The sequence below is a fragment of the Rhipicephalus sanguineus genome, chromosome 6 (genome assembly GCF_013339695.2).
Source record: "Rhipicephalus sanguineus isolate Rsan-2018 chromosome 6, BIME_Rsan_1.4, whole genome shotgun sequence".
NCBI classification, from domain to species: Eukaryota; Metazoa; Arthropoda; class Arachnida; order Ixodida; family Ixodidae; genus Rhipicephalus; species Rhipicephalus sanguineus.
In genome coordinates this window covers 122,038,553-122,066,453 of record NC_051181.1, presented here as the reverse complement: position 1 = coordinate 122,066,453, position 27,901 = coordinate 122,038,553, and the positions used below count along the sequence as shown (strand labels likewise).

The window sequence follows — 27,901 nt, the reverse complement described above, 5'->3', positions numbered from 1 at the left end:
AACCGGCATCGGCCTCCTCCTCCTCCCCGCCCGACCAAATCAATACGCCCCGTAGACTACTTACTTTCAATCGCGCCCCCAAGACGACAACCAACCAACCAACAACGCATTGTGACAACGGCCGCGCTTTTCTCTTCCCTCGACGAACGCCTTTTCTTCAATCGCGAAAACCCGCAACTCCCGCCCGGATCCTTACGTCAGCAAGATTTTCGACGAGTTAACGGTGACACGCAAAATCACGCGGCAACGTTTCTTCGGCCACCCTAACAGCGACCGACCGACGACTGTGCTGCGTGCCGCGCAATCCGAGTCGCACTTAAACGATCCCCAAGCTTCACCGTCGGTTTGTAAACCACGAATCGTTCCTCATCACGCCAAGTTACCCCGAGAGGCTGTACGGAAGTGAGTACGATGTGCTGCTGGATATATATGGTGGTTCGCCCGTTCATTGCAAACTGTACGTGCGCTTTCGCCACGCTGGCATGCTGCATTCGCTGCGAACACCACTGCCTGCTTTGCAGCGGCACCAGCGAGAAACAAAGAGACCAGGCCATAGCATGTACTTGTTTAGTCATCTCTTTATTCGTTACCTATACAAAAGTGCCCCCAACTGCGGCACGAGACATAGACTGACGGCGGTGAAGTTTGCCTCGGGTTTCAACACCAAAGCACTGTAGAAAACACTTACATAGCTATATATATGTATATATAATTCTTTTCATATCTTCATATTTATAGTTATATTTATATATATGTATAAAATAAAACAGCATTTTTTGTTTTCTAGTTTCAGGAGCTTGACATGTACAGGTGATCTAGGAAACATTAGTGACACAGAAAAAAAAACAGGGTCAGTCCATTCTGTTGTTTACACAACGCTAATTGCCCACACAGATAACTCAAGATAGTGTTGACACAGTCTCAGGTATACAAACTGAGGTGTTTTGTTTTCTTCTTTTTCCACATAAGACGAGAATAGCCACACACTATTACTGCTCCAAAAATATAAAACTCTCACTGTTCTCGGTATCTACAGGTTCGTATATACAGCGCCCAAGCTCGGACACCAATAGCCATTATTACCCCATCTAACACAGGCCCCGTTCTCGAGACACCTCGCTTTTACAATCCGCGTGGGCATTTTTTCCTGGTGCGACGGCAACACACATATCACATGGCAACGGCACTGCACGCGCGCACGAGCAACGCAGCACTTGACGAACGTGGCCACAGTCTCCCATCGCTGGCGGATACTGATGCACGTTACAATCGTTGAAAGCAACGCAACTTGCACTCGGCTTTTTCTCACCCCTTTTTGCACACACTACCACATGTTGGCATCAACGTTGGCTTCACAGAAGCAGCGAGCCGGATAATGCATCCCCAAACCCAGGTTACAGATACATTTTAAGTATGCAAGTGCCGACACGATGCTTGACCACTGAAATAAGCTTGAGGACGCGTTGCGCCGCTCGGAGTGCCCGATGTGAAAGGTGGCTTCTGGCCGGGTTGTCCCTTTCTTTTCTAGGCGGCCAAATGTGGGCTGCGGTGAGCTTTGACAGTACCATTCCAAGCACAATGCCAGGGAGCCAGGCAACCAGTGGAATGCACGTGAGATGACAGTTCCAACGAAACATGACAAAGCTATAGTACTGACTGCAAACGTGCCACTCTTACTCGGTTAACGCAGCAAATGTTCGGCAGCTCCTGTGACCAGTGCCAGGCATGCTTTATACATGGAAAAGCAGTCACTCCAGCTAGTTGCAAACAATTCTAGAATGGCCTTAGAACGTGCCAGCGGATGACCCGGATGGACTTGATCACACAAGCTACTAGAGGTCGCCATCTCCTATCCTCTCAAGCAAGACCAAAAGAACAGTAAAAGGTTCAAGACGCAATCAACAGACAAGCCTGCTTTTGAAAATAGGCACACGTGAGATGGCTTTGGCGACACCCGCTGTCCAGCCATCTCTTGAGCAATAGTAGCATTGGGGCCTGACAAAAAAGACATCGTCAGCGGCAGCTTGCACAGCCACTCAGATGGATTAACAGGTAATCTCTCATGCAAGAGGGAAGTCACTTTACCTTCAAACCTGTCAAGACTCGAAGATAGCCAGCTGCGTGAAGTGTGAAGGACCAGTTCCTACATGTCTTTTTCTTAAGCTGCTTGTTGTCTACTTTAAGCGTACATGCCGCCAGGTGTGTGCATAAACAATGTTAGGATACCCCATGACAGAGGCCTTGGCTAAAGCACGTTTCAAACAATGCAATAAGCTAACTGCTGTTACAATGAGTGCAGCTAAGCAAAGAGTTCTTTTTTTGTTTCACATAACAGCTTCAAGCACTGCTGCTGCACCGAATGCCACTGTCCACAGCAATGGATGAAATGTTTTGCGATCCCCTACGGCCCTTTGCGATCCCTAGGAAGGCAAGTTTCTGCACATGTAGTGGCCACAACCACAGACAATCCATACCACCCGAAACAGGCTTTAGCTCCCACCCACAGTGTTGAAATTGCCACAGGTGGATCAAGGAAAGAAAGGAAACTTGAAATAATTACAACAAGGTGTTTTCAGAAAAAATGCTGAGGTGTGTGATAAAATAAAGAAAGATTTGGCATAGAACAATTGCACGCGCTGCACTGGGGCTTTTGTTTGGCACAGGGTATTGCAAATTGATCTTTAAAAATATACAACTAAAGACACCCCTACTCACGGACCGAATATGTGCAGTGCTCAAAATAGGTGAGAAACAATGCAATCAATAAGTCACCATAAGTGCAAGTCATTGGGTAAACAGTGGCATGGCAATATCCGACAGTGCAGCACAGGTAGAATCCCACCATACTGTAGGTCACACTGCATTTGTGGTGCTTAGAAGAACGGAACGCTGAGCTAGTTGATAAGAAATCATCATAAAAGAAGGTAAGGCGTGCAAACACGGAAACAAGATAAGAGAACAAGACAGCACAAACACCTACTACCAAGTGAAGGGGCACACTTTCTGGTGCTATTGTTTAAAAACGAGCCTGCATCAAATCGACAAACCAGTTCATTTTGTGAAGCAAGTTGCACTAATCAATCACATACTTAAGCTTGAGCCTGGTGAATACAACAAAAGTTTTTTGTTTCGTCATTTGGCCTGCAGCCTATGCACACCTCGTGCTACTTGCAAAACTACTATGAATTCACTGTACTACTAGTATGTACTAAGACTCGACCACCTAGCATCTGTGTAAGAGAAGCCAGACCTGAGCCCTCGCACGACCCACCAAAAGTGAACTTCTCCACATGCCTACAACACATTGTGGTGCTACACGGAGCAAAGTTGGAAGGCTACCAAAGTTTGCCAAATCCTTAATTCTGTGTTGCGTCGCAAAAGCTCACTGTTATCAGTAGTGGTTGAAATCGATGAAAAAATTGGGGGACCCTTAAGCTTAAGAGTTGAACGCGATAGCGAAATCCGGCCCCTAGTGCGCACTTCAACCACTAAGTGCATACTTATTATTGTGGGTTGTTACACACACAGGCACATGCGCGCACATTATGTATCTATAGTAATGGTACAGGTTTTCGATCTAAAGCACTTCCCTGGTGCTAGAGTCGACATATTTCTCACAATGCCTCACAGATGGCAGCACATTATCTAATGTTAGCTGTTTGCTTGATCAATGCCTCCTCTAGAAGGAGTTGGCTTGATATGTTTTCTGCTAGATGGACATAGTTGTCCATTTTTGGAGCTGTTTGAAAGTTCGTGTGTGTTTTTGGCGGCGATGGCTGCACTATCCCGGCTTTTTTCGAAGCATCGCGCTGCGCAAAAAACGTAGCTTGATGGCCTCGCCAATGCGCCTACAAATCGCAGAATGGGCTCATTTTCGTCGTGACACCTGCTGAACAAAATGCGTTAAGGAGACTCCTTTCACTGCATGGCATTTATGTAGTGTTTTTTTCCCGAAGCAGTTGCAAATATCATTGTGGCTTTATGGTAGGACACCTGCTTGCCACGCAAACGGCCCGGGTTCAATCCTCAATGGAACCGAAGATTTTTATTGTTTACTTTGTTTGCCTCTTTCTCGATTTTTCGGTCATGGACGATTTTTCGCTCACAAGCGACGTTGCGACCCCGACACCGACGGCGGCATTTCTGCGAAACGAGCTCTCTAACGCTATCGCGTTAAAAGTTTACAAGACAGCCAATTAAAAATAACCTGGACAATACTCCCATGTTCCCCAATCCCTGCGCAATAAATACACTGTCATTTACTGCTTCAAACATCCACCTAATCTTTCAACCATTTCTTGCACGTCACATTCATGAGCTCATGTTACATGCATTTTTCTGCTCTGGATGTCCACATGCCCAGAATTTTCATGCAAGCGACCAAAGGGAGCAGAGCTGTGCATAAGTCCAAGGTCTCGTGCACCAGAAGAAAACATGGAGTTATCAGAGATTACAACACTTTTCATGCTTAGAAGAGTCTAGCTTCGAGTGTGTGTTTGCAGGGCATTAGCGTTACTCTCATTGAAAGCGGAACACATTTGATCGATGGTAGTTACTTAATCTTGTCTGCAATAAATTAAGTACAGCTGCGAACCAACTCTTTGGACACCGAGATGTTGAGATGCAGCCTAACATAGTATCCTCAGTCACGTAATATATGCCAATCAGCTAAAAGCACGCAACAAAGGTTATGCACTGTTCAAAATAGAGAGATGAAAAGGACGAAGCAGGTGCGAGCAAAGTGGTCGCCTAACTCCGGCAAAGTGATAGGTCGAGCATTAATGTCAGCATCTCCTTGAAGCACGGTCGCTTTTCAACCTCGTGACAGTGCTCAGCGGGCAAATGTTAGAGACGCCGTGGCTTTACACCCACACACTGTAACTTTGCGTCTGCCTTCCACCGACCTTACAGAACCCCGACGCAAAATGAAGCTCCAAATGCTTTAGCACAAGTGAATACATGCAGTGTTTCGAAACACAGCACCACTTCCCTGCCGTGCAACTACCGAGACTACAGTCACCACTACCTCATTTTCTGTGAACAGAAGGCTGATTGCTTGGAGGAACACTTTCAGGCAGGCCAGACCGTCGAACACAAGAACATGTTCTAATCAGCAAAAAAGGAAATGATAAAAGCAGCATATCGACATCTAAGTACAATTTCATGCATAGCAAAGCAGTGCTACGTGGTTAACACAAGAATGTACCACTGAGGCCAACACAAAAGCAACTTATGGCATGAAGGTGATGATTTAAGTGGCAGTAAAAGAAAGAAACTCAAGCTAAAAGAACAAAAAGACGGCAGCACCAACCTATCTTTGGCATTTAGGAGAAGTAATGTCGCAACTTAATACAAACAGCAATTTTTGCAGCATGAGAGAGAGAGATCGAGAGAAAGGCAGATGATTCCTCGCACCACTAAACATTTAAAGGATGCTTGATTACACAATCACTTTCACTTACTCGGCCACAGGCTTTCCATACCACAACTCTAAAAAGTGCTATTGGGAAGCGAAAATTATAAAAACGCTAAGATATGCCCCAGACAGAACGAGACATTCCCTCGCAAACACATATTGCAGTTTCTTTCTCGCAGCTCGGAGGGGCGGGATGCTACGAGAGGAGCATTGTAATAAAAGTTGTACAGGAGCTCTCATCAACGAGCTACTGTGCCTCCCATGCCTTGGGAGTGATAAAAAAATTTGGAATGGGATCGATTTCCTTCAGTGTTATGCGCTCCCAACCCCCCCCCCACCCTCCCACTTCCCTTCTAAAGAGAAAAAGCACTTATGACCCTATAACGCACTGGGCTTTGCAAAATAAGAACCACTGCCAAGCACCAGGCAGCGGACGTTAAGAATACTGAAGCGAGTTATCTTCCACACTCGTCAACCTGAGCAGCTTTCGGAGCAGCACGCGCACCTCAGGAAAGACTTGTGGCCACACCAGACTAGCAAATGCACAGGCAGCGCTCCATCTCCCCGTCGTCCACGGGCGGCTGCGACAAGCGAGCTTACCGCAGCGTTGATGACGGACGAGCTGAAAAACGAGGGAGGCAAGAAAAGAGGTTATGTAGACCACACGCACCGACTTAATGTCTTGGGACGCATTCTGCCACACCCGCTCACAACCTAAGAAAATGTGCCAGCTCCGCTCACAGCCATAGCTCACCCTCCCTGAGAGAAAGTGCGCAAGTGCCCCCTCCAATAGCGCTTACTCACTTTTGTGACGTCAAGCACTTCTTGACTGAGCCTTTCCCATACAGGCTGTTTGTGGCGCTGGTTCTCGGTCCGAAACAACGTCCTAGTAAATTTTGTCAGGGATTCTGACACCACTGGTCAGCCAAACGTAATGTTTTAGGGAGTAACAACAAATATTTAACTCTTGATATGCGTGGTACTTACACTAGCCGAGAAAAAGTACTTACGGTTCGAGCGGACATCATCTAGCACAACTGTCTTTCACAGGTAAAGGGCAGGCGCACCGCGATTCTGCAGGCGGAGCTGCCATTTCTTTCTTAGGTTGTAGCCAAGTATAGCGGCTGGCTACTTAGCCTCATTTGCACCAAAAAGTACAGATGGTGAAAGATCGCACAGATAACCCCGCCGCAGTGCGAGAACCAGCGTAAGCGAAGCTCTGATAAACTGGCAAGATAAAATGGCACACCTCGATTACAGGGTCTCTCACCAGGTTTGGGTATTGCAAAGAAATAAGTGTCAGTGTGTAGATCACTCAGTGGGGATTGCGTCTGCGTGGTACAAAACAGCTGCACAATGCAAAAGCAGTCTAAACTTTCAACAGGAAATCGGGCACCGTTCCTTTTGAGGAAGTCACATTTCAAGGCGAGAGTGCGTGTCACGTGCACTGCACACACACGTGCACAACTGCTTAGGAAAATACTGACCACGGTCCGGTGAGTAACATGCAATGTGGTAACGGGTGATACACTGCAAATCAAAACCGGAAAACAAAAAAGGGAGGTGGGGTTCATCACAGAATACGATGCGCTCCCTTGGCTCCCACAAATCGGACAACACAGGGAGAGTATGCCGCTTGCTCACTCTAGCTGATGGTAAAAAATATGTCTTTCTTGACAGACAGCGACTCTCCCCTCCTGCCGGCATGGTAACGAGATAATACAGTGGAACCTCGATTATGCGTCCCCCGGATTTGCGACGACCCGCATTTCACGACGAATCGGTTTGGTCCCAGCAAAATCCCCATAGAAATAACGTATTAAAATATCAACAAAAAAGCAACAATATCCTCCTGAGACCTGAGCAAATTTGTGGGCACACAGGTGAAATCAAAACACATTTTTGGAATGCACACACATGCTGTATTAAACCAGAGAAAAATTGCGTCTGTACGGCAAACAGTTTTTGCACAGCAGTGTGTGCATTACAATGCACACTGGGTCTCAATGCAGGGAAAACGAACGACACTTACCTACAACGCAATTTTACATTTGCTCGCGATAAGCGCGCTTATTTGTTGTGAAACTGCCTGCAGAAGTTTCGCGCGGATGTGATGCAAAGAACAATGTTGCACATGATGCACCGGAACTTTGTGCGCTGAGCATAGGCATGCTCAGGGTTCCTCATCAGGGGGGGGGGGAAGGTTCATCGCAGCCCCCCCCCCCCCCTACTAAGTCAATGTACGAGGCAGATTTTGCGCCCCCCACCTCTTAGGTGACTAGGGGGGTCAACATATGGGGCAGATTTTGTGCCCCCCCCCCCCCTCTTAGGTGACTAGGGGGAGCGAAATGAAAAACACTTCGTTTTGACACCCCGAGTACAGCGCACTGGAGCTACATGGCATGCTTGCAGTTGTGTCATCACGGTTGGAGAATCGGACTGTAACACTGCGGGACGTAAACTCAATCCTACGATTAGACGTACAATTCTTTTATTTTCAGCTACTTGTAAAGACAGCAGGAATAGCGACCACCGTCAGCACAGTCCAAAAAGGTTCAGTAAAGAAGCTTTACTTTATAAACTTCTGTGCAAAGCGAGCAATAAAGAACAACACATACGCTCACCTTCACTGTGCCCTCAGCATTCTGTTTCATTGTCCCAGTCACTATCATATTCGCTGTCAGAACCAGACTCTGAGTCGGACACTTCAATGGCCACCCTCCTGGCCAATATAGAAGCCACATCGTGAGGTTGCGCCGCTTTCTCCACTTGCTTCTGCTTGAAGTCCTCTACTCGCCGTAGCTTGATGCCTGGAAGAGGGCAAATGGAAGGCAGAGAATAAGTTTGGCCCTTACTTTATGCAACAGTATACATTCGCAGGGAATTTCTAACAAAATGTTAGAACTGTTTGATATGTTACCAATTAACTGTATTCAGTTTAACTTGCACACATACAGGGTGTTTTTTTTTAGACAATACAGATTTTTTATAAAAATGCTATGACAGTAAGGCTCCGGCCCTTTTCGCACACGAATTCCATGTCGAGGCAGAAATACTTTGCCGCAGTTAAAAATGACATAGTTGCAACCAATTAACAAAAACAAGTTAATTAACTTTTTAATTATTGACTTGAGGGCAGGCGTTTATATTACAAAGTTGTAGAGCATGCCAATTTATGGCATGCCTACTTTTTAGAAATCACAAATGTTTCACGTAGTTCGCGATACAGTCAAACCCTGCCACAACAAAATTGACGGTGCTCAGAAAAAATTTCGTTGAAGCTAACATTTCATCGTAGTGAAATCGGAAAAAAAAATATAGCTGACCTGAGCTAGTAGAACAGAGAAATTGTTATTTCAAAAATTCAGAAAGTGTCAGCTGCTTCCTTTGTTTCCCCAGCAGCGTCATGATGCGATTTTCATGTATGCATAGCGACGCCAGGTTGAAAAGCACACTGAAACAACGGCTTCCGCGAACGAACCAAACAGAGGCACGGGCGCGCAACACGAACTGCACAGTTGCACTAATACGCTACAACTAGCTATTCGCTGACAACATGGTATCCGACGCCGAGATGCAGCCATGCTATCGCAGAGCGATGACTTACGCCTTATTCTATGCTATTCTTATCATCCACCACTCGTGGCTGGCTGATCCCGTTGATAACGCGGACGAATTGTTGCTCCGACCACCGGTCGCACTGGCGAAGCACGAAAAGCACGAGAAGCATTGGCATTGGAAAAGGCATCGTTCCGCGATTGCACCCCAGGGCAGCTCACGTTGATAACGCATATTTACCGTCGCTCTCACCACTGGCGAAGCGTGAAAAGCACAAAAAGCATTGGAAAGGCATCGGAAAAGGAATCGTTACACTAGTGCACATTGCATCCCAGCGTGGACAACTGAGCTTTGGCTTCAGATTGTCTGCGACTAAGAAGCAACTCAAGCCAGCTCCAAAAGCAGGGCAGTCTAATCGCCGTTGCTATCAAGCAATGGCGGCCTCCATGCTCAGTCAACAGCGGCGGTTTCTGGTGGTGCCAACATGCGATTTAGACCTTGTAGACGTATTTTTATGCTCTAAAATGCACCAAAATTTTCGTGATTGTGTTTATTGCAAGGCAAATTATAAAATTTTTTAGCCCGGAATTGCATCGTCAAATTTCGTTGAAGTGGAACGGCAGCAGAAAAAGTGTTCGTTGTGGCGAGCATATTTGTGCATCGACTCCTATAGACTGTTGACGGGGACCTGAGAATTTTTTGTTGTACCGGAAATTTTGTTGAAGCGGCATTCGTTGTAGCGGGGGTTCGACTGTATTCGTACTCGAATTTCAAGGTCGAGATCGAAACTGATAGCGCCCGGCGCGCACGAAGCGCGACCATTCTGCTATGTCAAACCGGAAGTACCCATCACATGGGAGTGATGAAATTTGAATGACAGCGCACCGCGGCCGTATGTTTCCGTGAGAAGTTGCAAGTTATCTCACTTGTGCCTGCACATCGCCTCAATTTTGCGCGTAATGTTTGGTGCTTATCTGTTTGTTTCCAACTGTGCACAAAAAAAACGCAATATCAACCTTTTCATTGCCTGGGAAGCATAAAACTCGGGGACGGCCCCTGCGGCGCTTCTTGCAGACGGGCAAAATATTTTTTCACCCCTCTTTATAAATTAATTAAGAAAGAAACAGATAAGCACCACCCATCGCAAGCAAACATTAAGCTGTCTACTAGTGTATTTCAGAATGCTTGCAGATTTTTCTTACCAGATTCTGCATTGGCGCACCTTCATTCAAATTTCGTCACTCCCCTGTCAGGTGTCATTCCAGTGTTCCGCCGTGCTTTGTGCACGCCGGGCGCGATCAGTTGATTTTGCCCTTGAAATTCGATGATGAATATCTCGAACTACTTGCAATTTCTGTGATTTTTAAAAAATAGGTATGCCATAAATTGGCATGCCCTACAACTCTGTAATATAAACACCTACCCTCAAGTCAATAATTAAAAAGTTCATGAATGAGTTTTCGTTAATCAGTCAAGTCAACGTCATTAGAGCATTTTAATGAAACCAGCCCTTATGACTAGAAAAGAAGAAGAATGTGTGTTGTATTCTTAATAGGATCCACTCGACACGAGCAATGTTTATAAGAAATGCCATAGAAGGTCAGAAGCACAGGCCACCGACCACTCACCTTCTCTAATCGCAGCCAAGAGGTCGCTTCGGGCATCCGTCGGCGGTGCCGGGGTTGTTCCTTTCACGGGGGCAGGGGTTGGTCTTTCCTCCTTCTGCACCCCTCCTCCTTTGCTCGAGCCAGAGCTCTCGGACTCTGCCAACATACCGTTGGACAGGCCACCGTTGACCATTGCCGGGGCCACAGTCATCCCATTGGCCGGAGGCAGAGGTGGTGGTGGGGGAGGCGGAGCCGCGGCAACGCCGGCCCCCACCACAGAGTCCATCGCAGTGTCGGGTGCCGGAGGGGGCGGGGGCAGTTCCATGTTGTCCGCGCCTCCGTTGTCCACGCTTGCCTGGTGCACCGGAGGCGGAGGCGCATCCACGACACAGGGCACGACGGGGCCCCCGGCTTCCGGAGGAGGCGGCGGCGGAGGAAGGGTTTCTCTCTGGCTCGTCGTTCGATGACGACTGGCTCCACTTGACGGAGTGCCTCCCGTGATGCTTGGCGAAGAGGTCCCACTTGAGACTGAGCCCGTTGTGGGAGGGGCCGGGGGTGGCTGGCTGGGGCGAGGCCTGCGTGACGGCGTCCCGTTCCCATTGGCCGGCGAGGCTTGGGGCTGCTGTTCAACATAAGGGGGCGGTGGCGGGTAGTGGTTCGGCGACTGCGGCGGGACGTGCTCCGAGTAGGCAGGTGGAGGTGGCGGATAGTGGGCGCCCGGGGCGAGCTCGAGGCTGCTCGGGCGCACGGGACCGTCGGGTAGCGTGGCAGGCGGTACCTGCGGTTGCTGTTGCAGGGGGACATGAGGCAGGGGTGCCCCGGGTGCAGGCGCCCTGACGTTGTTGTTGTATGGAGTGGTGGTCCCATAGATGGGCGTGTGGTCCAGAAACTCCTGGGTCGTGGCCAGCTGGCGGTAGCGTTCCCTCGTGTTGTGCGGTTGCCGCACCTTCTTGTGCTTCTTCCCTTCGGGCCGAACGCGGTTGGGCTGTGGGGGTGGGAGAACGGAATTAATTGTGAGAATTGCGGAGGTAAGCGGCATTTACCACGAGTGGACCCTTCTCCACAATACTTTGCCCCTAATAAGAGCAGCTGTAGTCTCGGTTCCAATGTGCAAGTTGCTGGACTAGCGTGAGTGATGCTACTTTAGCTGTGGTGAAGTAGATACAACGTAAACTTGTGTAATGAACACTTTCTGGAATGTCAAGCAAGAGTTTTGAATTGCTCAATGCAGGTAATGAACACTTATTAATAAGCTTTGTTAGCAAATATGTTAGAGCATGAATGAGTGCCTGTCTCACTGGCATGCAAAAATGAAGTTACATATCCACAATGAAGTTATAGTATATCCTAAGTAGATAAGTATGCAGCCAAGGAAGAGGTCGAGCTTGAAAAGCTTTGCGAACTGCCACAGTTACTTATATGCAGTACCAGCAGTTGCAGCCTTGAAGAAGACAAGTCCGCTTGTCGAAACGTCGGCTCCAGCACACAAACCCTCTTTACAAATTTTTCATTGCAACCTTCCATCTTTCCCCGACTCCTGCCTTTTTTTTATATGCAGTACCAAATTTTAAGGGTGCAATGCAAAGATCATGTACACGGTGCAAAGTTTTGGGTGATAATTAGAGCTGTGCAAATAGCAAAATTTTGGGTACAAAACAAATTCGAATATTAAGGTTTGAGTGCGAATTGAATCAAATATTTTTTTAATACTTCCAGAATATTTTCCGAATAATTCCAAACGAAATTGCAGAAGAGAGTTGCAGAGGATCCGAAAGCATATTCTTATGAGATAGGAACATGAAAGGGTTTCTTTTAGATAGGTTGGTGAAGCGCTAAAGGGGTGCTGCAAAGTGGTGTTCCCTAGTTGCCTTATAAGGAATGGGGCAATGCAGAGGCCCAACTGTGTTTAATTACATGATGTGGTACAACCAAAGTTGTGTCCACAACACTTTACATGAGTGGAGGAAAAAAAGATGCTATTTTCTCGCACTCTCCTGCTCCTCCGACTTCTGTGGAAGCCCAACTCAACTGGTGTGGCAGACAAGGGCGCACTCCCTTCGCGTCAGGAGTTCCTCATCTGCTGCACGGGTTTCCCTCTCATATTCCGCAGCTGTGAGTGGTACTTTTCCAGCTTGAAACATCAAATATAGTTTTAGAGCTGACCTTTACAACTGAAAATTTGCAAGACAGTGCGTGTTCCTTCTCACATCACATAAAACACTAAAAAATATATCAAGAAATCATAGCCATACACGCACAATATACATAGATATTTCATACAGAGCGGGCAATGCTGTAGAAGCTATGAAAGTACATAGTCACAGAAGCTTCATTCAGCATGTTTTGCAGAGCAATATTTTTGAAACTGTGACGACTTATACAGAATGACTACTTCACATACCAAAAGTATAACTTGTGGATGGAAGGGTACATAAAACCAAATATCGTATGCAAACCCTTTGTACTTCCTAAGTGCAAGTGGTGCGTGATGGCCACTTGTCGCAGATTTTCGTCGCATTGCTGGCTCACTGTTAAAACATGGCTGCAATGTTTTCAATGTAATAATTCGACCGCTTTTGTGCCATGAAAGTACACAACTGATGTGACACCGAGTTACGTATCTCATATCTATGTCTTTCAAATGTGACAATTTTATTCAGTCACAGAGGCAACCAGTGAGAGAAATCTGCTTATTTCTAGTTTGTATGAAGTTCAAGGTCAGGAACAGATGCAAAAGGTTAAAGCTGCGAAAGCAATGTGCCGAAAATGACACACGGCAATTTGCACTTACCTCAGCTCCGTCCTTGGAATGCACCAGCTGTGAGGACAAGCGGAAGGCCAAGCAGAAGTAGGCCAAGCCAGAGATAAAAGCGCAGCAAAAACAAAAAAGAGAAAAGGAAGTGTTGAGTACGTGAAGCAAGCAAAGCATGTTCAACGGATAACAGATTTAGTCTCGTGCAAAATTACAGCGAGCCTGGCTATTTTCAGAGAATGAGCACGGAATTAGTTGCTAGAAATGCAAATCTCTTTTCTCACACGCACACACATACACACGCAAACACAAGCCTCTGAAGTGTTTGCTACAGTTTTTCACTGCACTACTGGAAAACGAAAAATGTGACCCTTTACTCTTTTTATATTGAACAGCATCGTATGAGAGCCATGGGAAAGGGGAGGAATGAATGCTTTTGGCCCGTCTTGGCTTGGCTTAAGACGTGGTAAATTTGATAACAAAGTGGCAAACTTCCATGCAGCTGACAGCAAGAGCTGTTGTGGTACACAAGTTCCATTCAATAATTCGGACTCTGCTTGCACAACTGCGTGCTAGTTTGGCCAGTGAGTAGAGTAAAATGATTTATAGCTGTTTTGTTTTAACGCATTGCCAGCCACATCACAAATGCCTATTTGGAAGCGTTAAAGGGAGACGACATGGGTCTTGAAAAGTGTTTTTTTAATAGTTGAGTGAATGGAATGAAATTTAATACACTTATCCAGTTTTGTCTGCAAATTCAAAATCTCTCAGTAGATTTTTAATAGCTGCATTAGAGCAAAAGATATGCAATCTCTACAACATTTCTTAGCATAATTCTTACTGATATTTTTGGCAACTTCTCTTTGTCAAACACAAAAACAAAGTATGTAGCAAGATTGCCAGAAAGCTGGTCTAGCCGATGATGCTATTTTATTTTCTTATAATGTTGTTTATCAAATTATAATTCTCGATAATCATAAAGTCTACAAAGCAAGAATTTTTCAATCATATTTGCATCCGTTTATTTTGCATTAGAACTTTGATGAAAGCAATCAAATTAGCATCATTGGCTAGACCAGCTCTCTGGCAGTCTTGCCATATAATTTGTTTTTGTGTTTAACAAAGAGAAGTTGCCAAAAAGCACCCAAAAGAAATATGCTTTCAGAAACTGTACATCTTTTGTTCTAATACAGACAATAAAAATCTACTAGAATATTTAGAATCTGCAGGAAAAACTGAATAAGTGCATTAAATTTCATTCAGTTAACGCAACTAATAAAAATTTTTTTGTAAGACCCTAACTAGAGAAGCCTTGATGTTTCTATAGATGCCGGCCACAACTAAGCCATGAGACCAGTCAAGCTGTTAACCATTATATAGCAACACTAATACAATGTGTCCGGCGTTTGTTCATTGCATTAAAAAGCGACAGTCCCAGTCAACTAATTTTTGTTGATTGATTGATTGATTGATTTGGGCACAATCAATTCATGAATGATTGTGCCCAAATCATCAGCTGGTGACTGTAGTGGTAGCAGTTTCGCACTTTAATAAGCAAGCTGCGATGTGGCGTGCCTTTGAACAACAGCAAGTGCCGAGGATTTAGAGAATACAGTGTGCAGTCCATGCTCGGGAAGTTACTGCATGTGCCATGCAAATATTATGCAATTATATGTAATGCAATCTTTTACAGTAGAAAATGTAAATTAAAACACACACACACACACACACACACACACACACACACACACACACACAGGTCATGACTGCTATGTATACCATTTCATTACCTCGATCCCTGTTATTAATATTTGCCTAGTTCTAACATAACGCAATTTTGTTGCACTGAATTGCTTATGCTTACTCTCTTCCCGTCTACACACGACTGCAAATTCAGATGAACAACATTTCGCATGCCTCCACACCCAATGTTCACAATCCATTGACTGACATCCCCTTTGAGTTAACATTGAGTGATTTGCAAATCAAGCAGGAAGTAGTAGTTTGCTTCATCGAACCCTCCTCTAGATGCTCTATTCATTAAAGTCTTGTTTCACAGCTCACCTAATCGGACCTGTAATAGAAGGCTTCACGCTAGCTTTGCTGCACATACTTTCCCAGCCTACATGATAAGCTGATGTTTCACTCACTGTTAAAATCTGCAATTGTTGTATTTATACACATGCCTGTAACAATTTGAAAGGTCATGTCAAAAAATTAAAAAAGAGAAAGCTATCCTGTTCTGCTGTAAGTTGGGTGATGCAAAGTACCGTATTTATTCGAATCTAAGCCGATGGTTTTTTCGAAAAAACGATGTGCCAAAGTGGGGGCTCGGCTTAGATTCGAGGATTTTGAAAAACGCGCCATTTTTCATCGAGAAAAGCGTTGCAAAACTAGTGCCACCTACCGTATTTATTCGAAAATAGGTCGGGCACGAATATAGGTCGACCCCTACTTATAGCACTCTACGAGAAATAAAAAAAAATATTCGAAAATAGGTCGACCCATGTTTTTTTTTTTATAAACAGGAAAATTGAAACATAGCACACCTTTATTTACAATTAACTTAGCGCCCTAGTCGCTGCCGGGAGTGTCATGTTCGTCAGATGTGCAAGGAAGGTTGTCGGATTCTTCGCAGGCATCCTCGGCATCCCAAATGACGTCGACTTCGCTGCCATCGATTGCGTTGGAAATGCAGCACTTTTTAAAGCCAGTCACGATAATTTCCGCTGGCAAGTCTTTCCGCGCGTCCTTCAACCACGTCGCAACTTCATTGAGGGAAGCCCTTCTCGCGGCGTCCCGTCGGTGTCATTGCAGCATCCTCCTTCAAGCCACTCTTTGTAACTCTTCGCCACCCGGTCCTTAATGTAGCCGGGACGTCATACCTAGCGGTATGACGACCAGGTCTGTTGACCTTCTGCAGGGCCTCCTTGACGCCCGGAGCCTCAGTTCTTTTTCAAGAGCGTCATGCCTGCCAGTTGCTGGGCCGCGAAAAGCACGACGCTATCCATTGCACGCGAACAGTCGGTCCCGCTGCTTCCGCCAACCCCTAATCAACTTTTACGTCGAACTCACGCTGAGCGGCACAATTGCTGGAATTCTCGGCAAAAAGTATCACTTGACGCTTGAAGTCAGCTGTGTAGCTCTACCGACGTGACACCGTCGCAACCGCGCATTTGCAAATGCGAACCGTCACGTCAGATCAAACAACAAACAAAGAGTGAGGCCTTAGGCCAGTGCCAGTGCGGCTGCGCGTCGGCAGGCAGCATGGAGGAAGGAAAAACTAAGGAGAGGCCCTATCGTATCCCAATGCATTGCGAAAAGTGTGGCGGAAGTGACGTCAGATTTATGGGGCAAACAAACCGGTATGGGGCAAACAAAACAGCAGACGCCCCGCGGCGTGCTCTCCGCGGTGGTTCGCTTCTGCTCGGATTTGTAGTCCCGGCGTAAACTTAGCGGGTATTGTGCGGTTCGCACGCAGTAAAATGTTGCAAGCAGACGTTTACCAGGCTGTTCGTGCGTGGCAGGCCCGAGCGCTGCGTGCTGAAATTCTTCGCGGAGCGCTTTTGTGCAACAGTACAGAAAGTACCGGTACGTGCCGTAATCAAAAACATTCAGCCTTTGCCTCATCGTATTCGAACTCACCTCGCAGTGACTTACGCGTTCTGCTGGGCGTTAGGCCTTTCTTTTCCTTTCTCGTAGCCCGATTTCCAGATCTATTGCCCGATTAGCGGTTATTTGCTCGTGTATATGGAGTGAGCGCAGTAGCTATTCGGCGCAACGCCAACCTATAGTTGACGTAACGTCACGTCGAAAAGAAGACACCGCTGGATTGTATACGCGATCGTGCACGTAAAGTTTGTAATTCCAGTGCGCACGCAACGAGCGCACACCGCACTCCGTACAGTCACCGCACAGTCCGATAACAACAAAAATTTATTGCCATTTCGCTTGCACGGCACAGCCTCTAAAACGTACGATGCCTTCAGCGCCAGACGCCAAAAACAAAATTTCACGTGTGTTCCGAGTTGACACAGCGAGTAAGAAGCAACAGAGCGCACATCCGAGAGCTCCGCATGCAAATACCATGCCTTAATGATCAGTACTGAAGCGAACGTATACGTACACATGAAAAGTGACAACCGGTACTGCCCGCAGTGCACGCGATTTGCACAGGGTATACGCAACAGCTGGACATTGCGTAGCTTTCCTAACGAACACACAGAAAGAGCAGCACGCGTGAATCGACTACACCGCTTGCACGGCGAAAAACAAACTAAAAAAAAGACTGCAAAGTTTCGTGATGCGCGCATGCGCTTGCGAACGTCGCGGCGGAAGTCGCGAAATGTTTCGCTGCGCCTTCGCTAGGAGGCGATGTGGAGGCTTCACGAATGTGACGTCAGGGCCTCTCCTTAGTATTCCTTCCTCCATGGCAGGCAGCACGGCTAGGGGGCTAGGGACTTCACGGCCTACCTAGGGAAATCACGGGTTCCAGCGCAAACATGGCGGAGCGGCTGCATTTCGCGGGGGCTTTGAAAAGGCGGTGTGCAGCTATTGCACAAATAACTTTTTTTTTTCTTAGTTACTTAGTCGGAAAAGGCGAACGGGTACGGTTTTTATACCAGATTTTATGGTATATAATGCGCGTATGTAGCAGGAACTGCTTGAAGAACAGCAGGCGCGGCAGTTGAACGCCATAGGTGCGGTGCTTTTGGTCGCATTGATCGCGAATATAGGTCGAGATTCTTTGGTCACGAATATAGGTCGATAGCTGATTATGGGCAACATTTTTGGGAAAAAAGGTCGACCTATATTCGAATAAATACGGTAGACAGTATTGTAGCAGTTAGTAGCCGAGCCAACACCTGGCTTAAGTAGGCACGCGAGACCACCATTTTTATCTTTGTGGCGAGTGAGGCGAGCCGTTCGTCAGTTCGAGTCTCGCTTCGAGTGGGCTGTGTGCGGCATAGCTCAATGGCGCCAAACGAGCGTAGTCATTATAGTGCGGCGTATAAAAGGAAAGTTGTGCTAGCCGCGGAGTCGTCCTCCAACGTTTAGCCGGGCGGGACTTTAGAGTGGACGAAAAGAATGTTCGTCGCTGGAGGGGCCAACGGGAGAAGCTCTTCGTGTGCGCTGCAACGAGGATGGCTTTTACCGGTCCACGGAAAGGCCGTCACCCTGAAATGGAGACGGCATTGGCCGACTTCGTTCGGACGCAGCGAGCAGCTAAGCAACGAGGACCACCAGCTGACGCCGACGGGCCGCATCAAGCGGGCATCACTGTCTCAGTTGGCAGGCTGGGTAGCTGCAGCGTGGGACGACATCCCAGGAACTTTGATCGTGCGCTCTTTCAAGAAGTGCGGCATATCAAATGCGCTTGATGGCACCGAGGATTGCGCACTGTTTGAGGACAGCGACAAAGAGATCAGCGAAGACGACTCTGAATGAGCGCGGCATCTTGATGATGAACCAACTGCACCGTTTCATCTTCATATTTTCAATAAATGTTTTCTCTTTGTGAATTTTACCCGGCCTACATTCGAGGTAAGTTTTTTTTTTTTTTTTCGGGCTTCGGACTTTAGGGGGTCGGCTTAGAATCGGGGTCGGCCTAGATTCGAGTAATTACGGTAATTCATTAAAAAAATTTGGGGGAAACACCCTTCTCGTCCCCTAATCAAATTATGCTTACATGGTGCTACACTTGAACCCCAAACCAAACACAAGGACAACTGTACTTGAAAAAGCACTCACCTTTTTGCCCCTGTCAAGCATTATCCTTTCCGTGTCCTTGAGCATCTCTCGCCTCCAGAGCTCAAAGAAGTAGCCAGGGTCGGTATATGACTTGAGACCATCCTTGCCATCATCCCTAGCAAGGAAGACGAACAACAATTTTTTCTTTTCTTCTTTCACTCTCATGTAGCTCCAACAACCCCCAATGACATGCAGAAGCAAAGAATTGTGAAGGCAGCCCCTAAAAGACGAAGAACATGTCAAGGCATGAACCTAGGTACTTCCCTGTCGTTGCTTTGTAACAGTAGACTTCCGTTCAGTCGACTCCGCTTAATTCAACCTAACTGGAGGTACCGGCCGGCACCCATGCATTTATATGGGAAAAAGCTTTCGTTACTCTTATACTGAAATTAGCCTTCACCAGATAACTCAAACTTGGCAGGTCCTCATATGCGCGTCAGACCCCAACCATGACCACAGTAATGGTTCCAATAGCAGCTGCGTTCCACTTCATGGCGCTTAGGGCCCAGTGAACATGTCACATGCACCACCATCTCTTTTTGAAAACATTTTCAACCTGCCCCAAGAAGATTTTGACGTGAAAACTGTAGTTCACGGCGAGTTATTACACGTATTAAATTCTGATTAATGTCATTCCGATTCTTTTCAAAAGAATCTGAAAATTCCCCACTGCTGCCATCCAATCCGCAACCAAAGCTGGAGCTGGCCAGGTCAGAATCATTGCCATCACAAAATGGTGAGCAGAGATGGCGAGTACACGTGGCATCATAACAACGACACACTGCTTTCCAACTCTTTACAAGTGCATTTCAAAATACTAAGTTGCTTTACTTGTTCAGCTAGTGGCAACAAGTCGTGTCAAATGTTCTTGGCGTTTCAGAGAATCACACGTGTCGCACACTGGACCGGAGAAGTTGGCGAGGGTGGTGTTCGCAATTATTGACGAGTCGCTTTATAAATGCGGAACATTAGACATGCTATCGCCCCGACTGTAAAGGAGAACAACACATCTCGTTCTTCACGGAGATAGAATCCTGCCTCAGAGTTCTGATGATGGATGTTAGCAAAATAAAGTTTTCTTTCTTGAAGGCAGAGTTCGCTGCTTTCATCTTTCTTTTTTGCCAGAACCTCCCACACAGTATCCTTTTCTTGCTAAAAAGTCCAGTGCAAAATGGTAATTCACTACTTTAAACCCGTTATACGTGGGGCCCATGTGTGATTTGGGACATGTTACAATCAGTGAATACCAACAAATGAGTGGGCGACATGTTTTGTCATTTTCTCTATCTCACGCATTATTCAACTTGCGAAATAATTACACGCACCATCAGTCCCTTCAGTGTGGTACCAGTCTTCTGATTAGCACAGCCAGCACAACTACTGCCTCAAAACAGTGTTGGCACTGGGTATGATCCCAACGACTGGACAAATTTTGATTCGATAGCACTGTTTTTACTCCCCACACCCCCAACCAATCACAAATAAATTTTTACACAAAGGCAAATGCCATTTCCTCCACTGCAAGTACAAAACAGAGCTAACAGCTAAAGGAAAGCAAGGAAAACGTCAATTTTGCTTGGTATCCGATTGCTTGCACCTTACGTACATGCAATTACAGCGGAATCTTGGTAACATAAAATCCCTTATTTTGAATTAAAGGATTATTTCTAAGCATGGCTGGTCTTGGCAAAGACTTGTGTATTTGAAAAGAGAAGAACTCTCGTGAACTCGTACTCCAAGAACCGCCCACAGTTAGCTTCAGTGAAACCTCTCACTTTTTCCCACACTCAGTGCTACAGACAGGCCGACCATAAGAGTAGACACGCTCACCCCTACAACCCCTTCTACTGCACGCATGCTTGCCTCCTCTAACGCTCCTCCACCCCCTATTCATTGCTGGCGCATGTGAATACCAGCACAGTACACTCAAACCTCATTATAACAAGGTCACATCTGCCACAAAAATGACTTCATTATATCAGAAAATTCGTTATAAGCATTTATTTGCAACACTGTATTTGACAAGACTATTCTTAATTTACTTCGTTATAACTGATAATTCGTAATATCCGTGTTCGTTATATCGAGGTTTGAGTGCAGTGATAGTCCAGCAGGAAGAAGAAGGAAGAAAACAAAAGGGAGAAGGCATGGAGGTTAACCAGACACATATCTGGTTAGCTACCCTACGCTGGGGGAATGGGAAAGGGGTGTGGAAAGATGAGAGAGGGAGAGGAGGGAAGAAAAGACGGAAATATACGTAAATGTGGTGACATGTGTTTGGCAGTGGCACTTTACAAGAGTACGGCAGGAATGCATGACAAGGCCAATATGGTCATGCAGTACCATACGGGTCATCCGGCAGTATCTTTAAAGACGCTCTCTTTAGTTTGAACTCTGTCTTTTCTGAACAAGTTTTCAGCCCTTCATGGAATCCAAATTCATGAAGTTCGACTAGCTCTCCAAAAAATGTATTTGCTCTGCCGATTCCTTCTTCAAGAACCTTCAACCGCCTTGAAGACCTGGATTTGGTTGCGCATCTGTCGCAAGAACAGGCCAAGAACGCACAAGCACGCACCTGTAAGGATTCAGCTTGTCCAGGGGTGGCGGCTTGTCGCAGGCCTGGTACATCTCGAGCATGCCCGCAGGCATGGTCCCTCGACACACCACCTGCTGGTCGTACACTACAGAGCTGCGGAATGCCTTGCGCATGTGAATGTCTTGCAGCGACACTGTGTGAGAAGAAAAGACAAAGACAGGACAACAAGGTCAGATCAACGTTGGCAAACACTTCCAACACATAAAGCGTATCAGGTACGACAACTGAGGCAAATGGAAGCTCATTTTGGCCAATGTTCAGTACGTAACTACGCCACTGCAAAGGTCCCAACTTTCAAAGCCTCAAAGGCCAAAGGTAGTGTAAAACAGTTTAACAACCAGCTTTCTCCATTTAAGTTGGCATATGGTAAAACCTCGTTAATTCAGGTTTCACATACAGTAAAAGCTCATTAATTCGGATTTTACAGGACCGGAAAAAATGTCTGAATTAACCGAATGTCTAATTATTGAAAGTATCAAGTAAACAACAAACACATGTCTATTACATCAATGCACATATTCATTTTCTTGATGAATACATAAACCAAGTACAGTAGACTCTTGTTAAACGGAACCTGAAGGGACCGGGAAAATGTGTTCCATTTAACATGAGTATTGTTTACTGAGAGATGAACAGGGGTGCAAGTTCATGTACGAAACCAATCATATCAGAGTCAGTTGTTCCACTTAAGCAGCAGTTCTCTTTAACAGATTTCCATTTACTAAGAGTCTACAGCACTTACTTTGCACAAGAGCAGAGTAAAAGCTGCAATTCTGACTTTGTTCACAATGTGACTGCAGCTCAAGAACCCCCATGCCTAAAGCCGAAACGTGCTCTGAACCCATCCCTTATTATGTAACGCCCCCACCAACACCACAACGCGCACATGATGATAATTTTTTCACCAGAAAAATGGCCGGCAACTGATCGTTCGTCCATCGCAATGTAGCCAGAGAGTTTTATGCTAGCATGCAGACTGCAGCTGAAGCTCCTTCAACAGCTTCCACCATGTTCATTGTGACAATGCACGCAGATTGCATAGAGTCAAAATGACACCACTGAGCGTGACATCCGCTGCAGACAAAACCATGCTCGACAGTCATAGGTAGCATCCATGCACGTCGGAATGCACGCACATGACCTACATGCACCAAGTCAAAACTACTGCTTGCTACAACTGCTGCGGATGACGCCTAGCTTGCTAACAATGTGATCACGGATGGCAGCCATGTAGTTGCGAAGGTAAGCAGCCAAGATACCATGAACAAAAACGAAACTACCATTTGCATCAACCGCTGTGAACGAAACCCTACTGGTTATTGACACAATCATGGATGGGGACCATGCCGTTCTGAAGGCATGCGACCAATGTAATGGTAAGCATAGTGAGTCCAATGCAAAATCTTTTGAGGTAAGGTACTTCATGCCACGACAGAAGAAATTTCGACAATCAATATTTCAAGATATCAGAGTTCAAGTTAATGAGGGCTCGTAATTTTGCCAAGTAGCCCTATAACTAATAAGCGTGACATGTCATCTGATACAAATGGCATGTGACAATCCAGAGTGTGACAAAAGCATTGCAGATTTTCATTCAGTGTCCATCGAGCCACAGATGTCACGCCTGTCACGTGCGTGCTCACCTTCTTCCACCGTCGAGTCCAACTGGGTGACCTTGAGAGCGAGCCGGTCGACCCTCTCCTGGAGGGCAGCCGCTCGAGTGACCAGGGCCGTGGCGTCTTGGAACAGGGCGCCAAAGAGGTCGTGCGCATGCTTGGAGAGCGACGAGAGCTGCCGCACGACATTGGCCAAGGAGCCATTCGTCACACACTCAAGCTCACTGGGAACCTGCAAGGACGCGCAATCAAGAGGCGCATCGCTACGCGTCAAAGTTCAGTGCTCGTGGTTATCAGTGGCTGAGCTAAAACAGTTGCAGTGAAACAGTCACACAGACACTATGCCTCACATACCTGTACTGCAGGGGCACCTCTTGCATCCAGGGGCAAGGTACCCCTGGACACATGCACGGGTTCGATGAGCCGCTGCACCAGTGGCATTGCCAACTGCCTGCCTCGGGATGCTCAGCCACACACTACTCCCCAGACACTGCAACCGAAAAAAAATAAAAAAAGAGAAGTGAGAAACATGTTTTGGCAAACACTGAAACAAAAGGGTACCATTTAACCGCACACTAATTGAATTTATAGTGTTTTACAAAAAAAAAAGATATTTGGGGCATATTTCTGTTTCAATAATAATAATAGTCTGTCTGATGCCTTTTCATGTATTATTGCTGTGTCCAGTAATTCCATGTCACGAATAGCATGCACGCTATCAGAGTGAATAGCATTCTTGTTTGGAAAGTAGTGAGCTCACAGCCTTCATGAAAGGAAACACAAGCAAGACAGGAAAATTGTTGTTTGGTGGCATAAAAGCACCTCGAGTATGGCCCCTCTTCATTTTTAGAGTGAAGGGGCCCTAAAGGAGGCTTAGAAAAAGCTCTAATAACGTTAGGGCACAATGAAGGAATAAACACACATTTAGAAACAAGGTTGCTGAAAATTGCAATTTTTGCAACTGTGCTTGTAAGAAATGTACAAAGGGCATACAAGAACAAAAGTGTTCAACATCTTTGGCAAACTATTTAAAAATTTTTTTCATGTCCATAGCATCAAGATGGCATAAAAGGACAAGAAGAAAGGGAATCAAGTGAGGGACCCACTTTTGCTGGACACAAAGGGTCTCAAGCTCCAGCAACTTTGACGCTATTAGGTAGAATGCAAGAGTTGAATGGCTGGCTCCTGAACTTTGGTTACTATACGAAGCGTTCATTGGGCAGAAAAGAATGTTCCACAATCCACAAGTCGCACGGGCTAACACTCCCAGGGTCACCTATACGTAACAAAGAATATGGACTGGGGAGCAGCCACATCACCATGGCACTACTGGTAATGCCCCGCACGCGTAATGCAGAGGTTGCGGGTAGGACTCCCATCCCCGGCAAGTTGTTTCTTCGTCCGCTTTCATTTCTTTTTACCTTACTTAACCTTTGCAATTGAAAACTATAAGTAACGCCTCCTATGCTTTCTCTTTGGCTTCATACTGCTGTTGCTACACAAGGTGTCAGACAAACATTTTTCAACGAAAAAGCCATAAAAAGATGTCAGAAGCACTTTTGCTATTAATCTCCGCCACTGCATATATGAACCAGTATGCCCAGCAAACAATAGCAGTACACGATGAACACTATCAGGCCCTGAACTCATGTTAAGCTTTGTGCTTCAGCAAGGACGTAAAACATTTTGCACAATAGGTTTTAATCACATATATGCCCATGCAAAACATAGTGCAATTATCATATAAATGCTTCTTATTGACCAGAAAACTGATCATGCTTCCGTCATTCTATCTTGAGTTTAAGTTGCCGCTAGAAGAAGGCAATTCAAAAGCATGTTGCATGAGCGCAATGCGTTACTCACATATTTGTTTATGTAAAGACTTCCCAGGGCCTTGGTGTGCTAGTAAACATCCGCTGTCCCACCAATACACTGGCGATCTTACTACATTAGTGCAATAGCTGATCAATTAATCACTGTTCATTCCAACAACACTGTGAGACCAAAATGGGTTTGCCACATGCTACTGACACCGCTGAACTCCAAAGACACTTTGCATTCCACTCTCCTAGAAAGCACACTACTGTTCAACGTTCAACGTTTGAGAGACAAAGCATACAGCAACACTGACAAGCTTGCAGACACAAAAGACAAAATGTTTACAAGGCCTCCAATGAACGAACGCTATACACGTACAGAGGAAATCCTCTTTCACGTCGGTATGCAATGCGAGCTGGCATTTTGACCTCGGCGATACAAGTTAGTTTTTGTTTTCTGTAGCACTTCTCACAGTGCCTACGACTTAACTCTGTCATTCTACTCGGTCCGTCTACTCTGCATCGTCTCGCACAAAGTGCAATAGATCGGTGGGCACAAAAGCCATCTCACAGAGGCAAAATTGTACAAAAGATTACGCAACCAATTTGTCTTTTTTAACAGTAAAACAGCACTCCCTTAGCCAATAAAAAATACTGAAAAGGTGCTTGCCTTTTTAAATTCACTGGCACAGAAACAGCAATATTCATGCACTGCAGATAGGTAAATGCATTCAGTAGAAATTTTGTTCTGTATCCAAGAGCAAACACCTTGGTTATGTAACCAGTTTCAGGCTGTTATAATAACGCATTACCGGAAACGAGCTACCTCCATCAGGTGACTTCTCAATTTAATGTGTTACTTAACAGACAATTTGATCGGGCTAGTTGGCAACAATCCATCTTTGTAAGTAGCATGAAACTTTACTAAGGAAAGAATAAAAAGTGCTTGTGGGTCATTCTTTTTATATCTGTCCTCAGCAAAACTTTGTGCTACTTAAAGTGATGGGTAATCTCCTACTATTTCATTTAAATAACCCATAACTGCAACACTTATATTTCATGCAGTAAGGCAACATTACTTCGTTACTTATTAAAACATATATGATCGCATCTAACAAACACATTTTATTTGTGAAAGAAAAATTAAAGCACCGGTGACAATGCAGATACAGACATATCACAGAAAGGCGATTACCCCTTTTTTTGCCACGAATCTAAAATTTATACAAAATATTTCACTTGTGACATTTCAATAATGTCCTTGCAGTAACGAAAAAATAACGGCGTCACTCCATCGGCAATAACTGTAACAAGTTAGAACGTTGAAACTTGCAACTGTAATGTTAACAGGGTCAGCTTTCTTGTCCAAGTAATGCTAACTGTAAAAGCGTTATTTTCTGCTGGCAACGTGCCCGTGGCTTGTTAAACAAGACACTCTGAAGTAAGCACGTAAAAAAAAAAGCGTTAGCGAACAACACAGCAATCGTGAGCAGCAGGAGCAGACTAGGCGGTTGTTGACATAACACCGGCCCGCCCCTGCCCAAATCCGAACGTAAACAATTGGTACCGGAAACAAGACGGCGTCACCCGAACAGCTTCTTTTAGTCACACAGGAAGGCGTCGTTTTCGGGTGTGAGAAAAGCACCCCGAGAGAGCGAGCTAGACCCGTCACATTCTCAGACACAGCGCAGGATGAGGAAGTCCGGAAAGCCCGCGACACAGGCGATGATTGACCGGCGCTGCCGCCCGAGCGCAGCGAGAGAACCCCAAGCGTCAAAAGAGGCGCGGCCCGCCAAGTACGGGCCCGTCGTGTTTTAACCTTGTCCCCATGTATCGCGTACTACGCGCATGAGGATTACGAAACACATCGCATAGGCACTCCGTGTCGTTCGTCATAAGGAATCCCGCGCGAGAGCCAGAACGAAAGAAACAAATACAAAAACGGCACAAGCGGAAAAAGGAATGACCTCACCCACTTCGGCTGTGTTATCCGGAGGGGGGATGTCGTTCGCAGCAGCACGGATCTCGATGCAGCATTCGTTTGCAACATTACGCGACTCATTACGCAACTAAATAGGGTGCAATAAGATTGTTACGTGTGCAGCAAGCAACAGGAACGCCTCACACAATGCGTTCAGACTGAGTGTTGAGAAGGCAGGCATGAGATGATCGCCGCATTCTGAGCGCTACCAGCGAACTGAACGGCGCGCTCTCTCGCATTTACTACGCAACTGCTCGCGTTGCAGTAGTAGTAGAGCGAAAGCCAATTAAACGATCGACGAGAACGAGGCAATATAAAAGGTGATAAAATTCCACACGTGTTTCTGCACTCAAAAACACGCAAATGATTCCACGTATTAAGCCTATGTATATACAGGAAGTTCGAAGATTAGATGCAGCTGCCAAGTTCAAGCACGGGCGCTAAGGATGCGGAAAAGCCCGGAGGAAAATGCGAGAAATTCGCGAGCGCTTTCTTTCGGGGAGCGCTTGGCAAAACGGGACGCGCAAGAAGCGCTGGGAAATCGAGGATCAAAACGATGGTAAAAAAATAGCTCACCTTTACATCTAAACTGAGCACGGGCAACCCGCGTCGGAGCTACCCGTTGCCGGTGGCACTTCTTCCAGTATATTAAAACCTACGCGCGTAAGATTTGTTAAGAATTTGCGGTAAAACACTCTAAAAACAACATTTCGCTGACCACCCGAGCACTCCTGGCACAACCTTCAGCACAAGATGGCGACCTGGATGACACTTCTTTTAATACTTACATTCTAAACAATAATTGCG

General features: G+C 46.0%; 1 protein-coding gene across 2 annotated transcripts; it reads right to left on the bottom strand.

Annotated features, from left to right (window-relative positions):
- Positions 1 to 560: 560 nt before the first annotated feature.
- Positions 561 to 27,870, bottom strand: LOC119396303 (wiskott-Aldrich syndrome protein family member 3). 2 transcript variants are annotated; one of them, XM_037663458.2, is made up of 10 exons: positions 27,671 to 27,870; positions 23,651 to 23,786; positions 23,324 to 23,528; positions 21,660 to 21,813; positions 19,085 to 19,199; positions 13,373 to 13,399; positions 10,603 to 11,566; positions 8,041 to 8,226; positions 4,191 to 6,038; positions 561 to 3,429 (listed from the first exon to the last, which is right to left on the bottom strand). In XM_037663458.2, the coding sequence occupies exons 2-8, from the start codon at positions 23,735 to 23,737 to the stop codon at positions 8,054 to 8,056; spliced, it is 1,725 nt and encodes a 574-aa protein (XP_037519386.1). In that variant the 5' UTR covers positions 23,738 to 23,786; positions 27,671 to 27,870; the 3' UTR covers positions 561 to 3,429; positions 4,191 to 6,038; positions 8,041 to 8,053. The 2 variants fall into 2 exon arrangements, with proteins under 2 accessions (XP_037519386.1, XP_037519387.1); XM_037663459.2 differs by lacking the exons at positions 561 to 3,429; positions 13,373 to 13,399 and having other exon boundaries at positions 5,445 to 6,038.
- Positions 27,871 to 27,901: the final 31 nt, after the last annotated feature.

Bases quoted from the DNA above. Each gene is read 5' to 3' on its own strand.
- LOC119396303 (XM_037663458.2), bottom strand. From the start codon at position 23,737: ATGCCACTGGTGCAGCGGCTCATCGAACCCGTGCATGTGTCCAGGGGT. The intron at 21,814-23,323 runs GTGAGCACGCAC...CTTCTCACACAG, and splicing joins GGACTCGACGGTGGAAGAAG to TGTCGCTGCAAGACATTCAC. The intron at 13,400-19,084 runs GTGAGTGCTTTT...TTGTCCTCACAG, and splicing joins TGCTTGACAGGGGCAAAAAG to CTGGTGCATTCCAAGGACGG.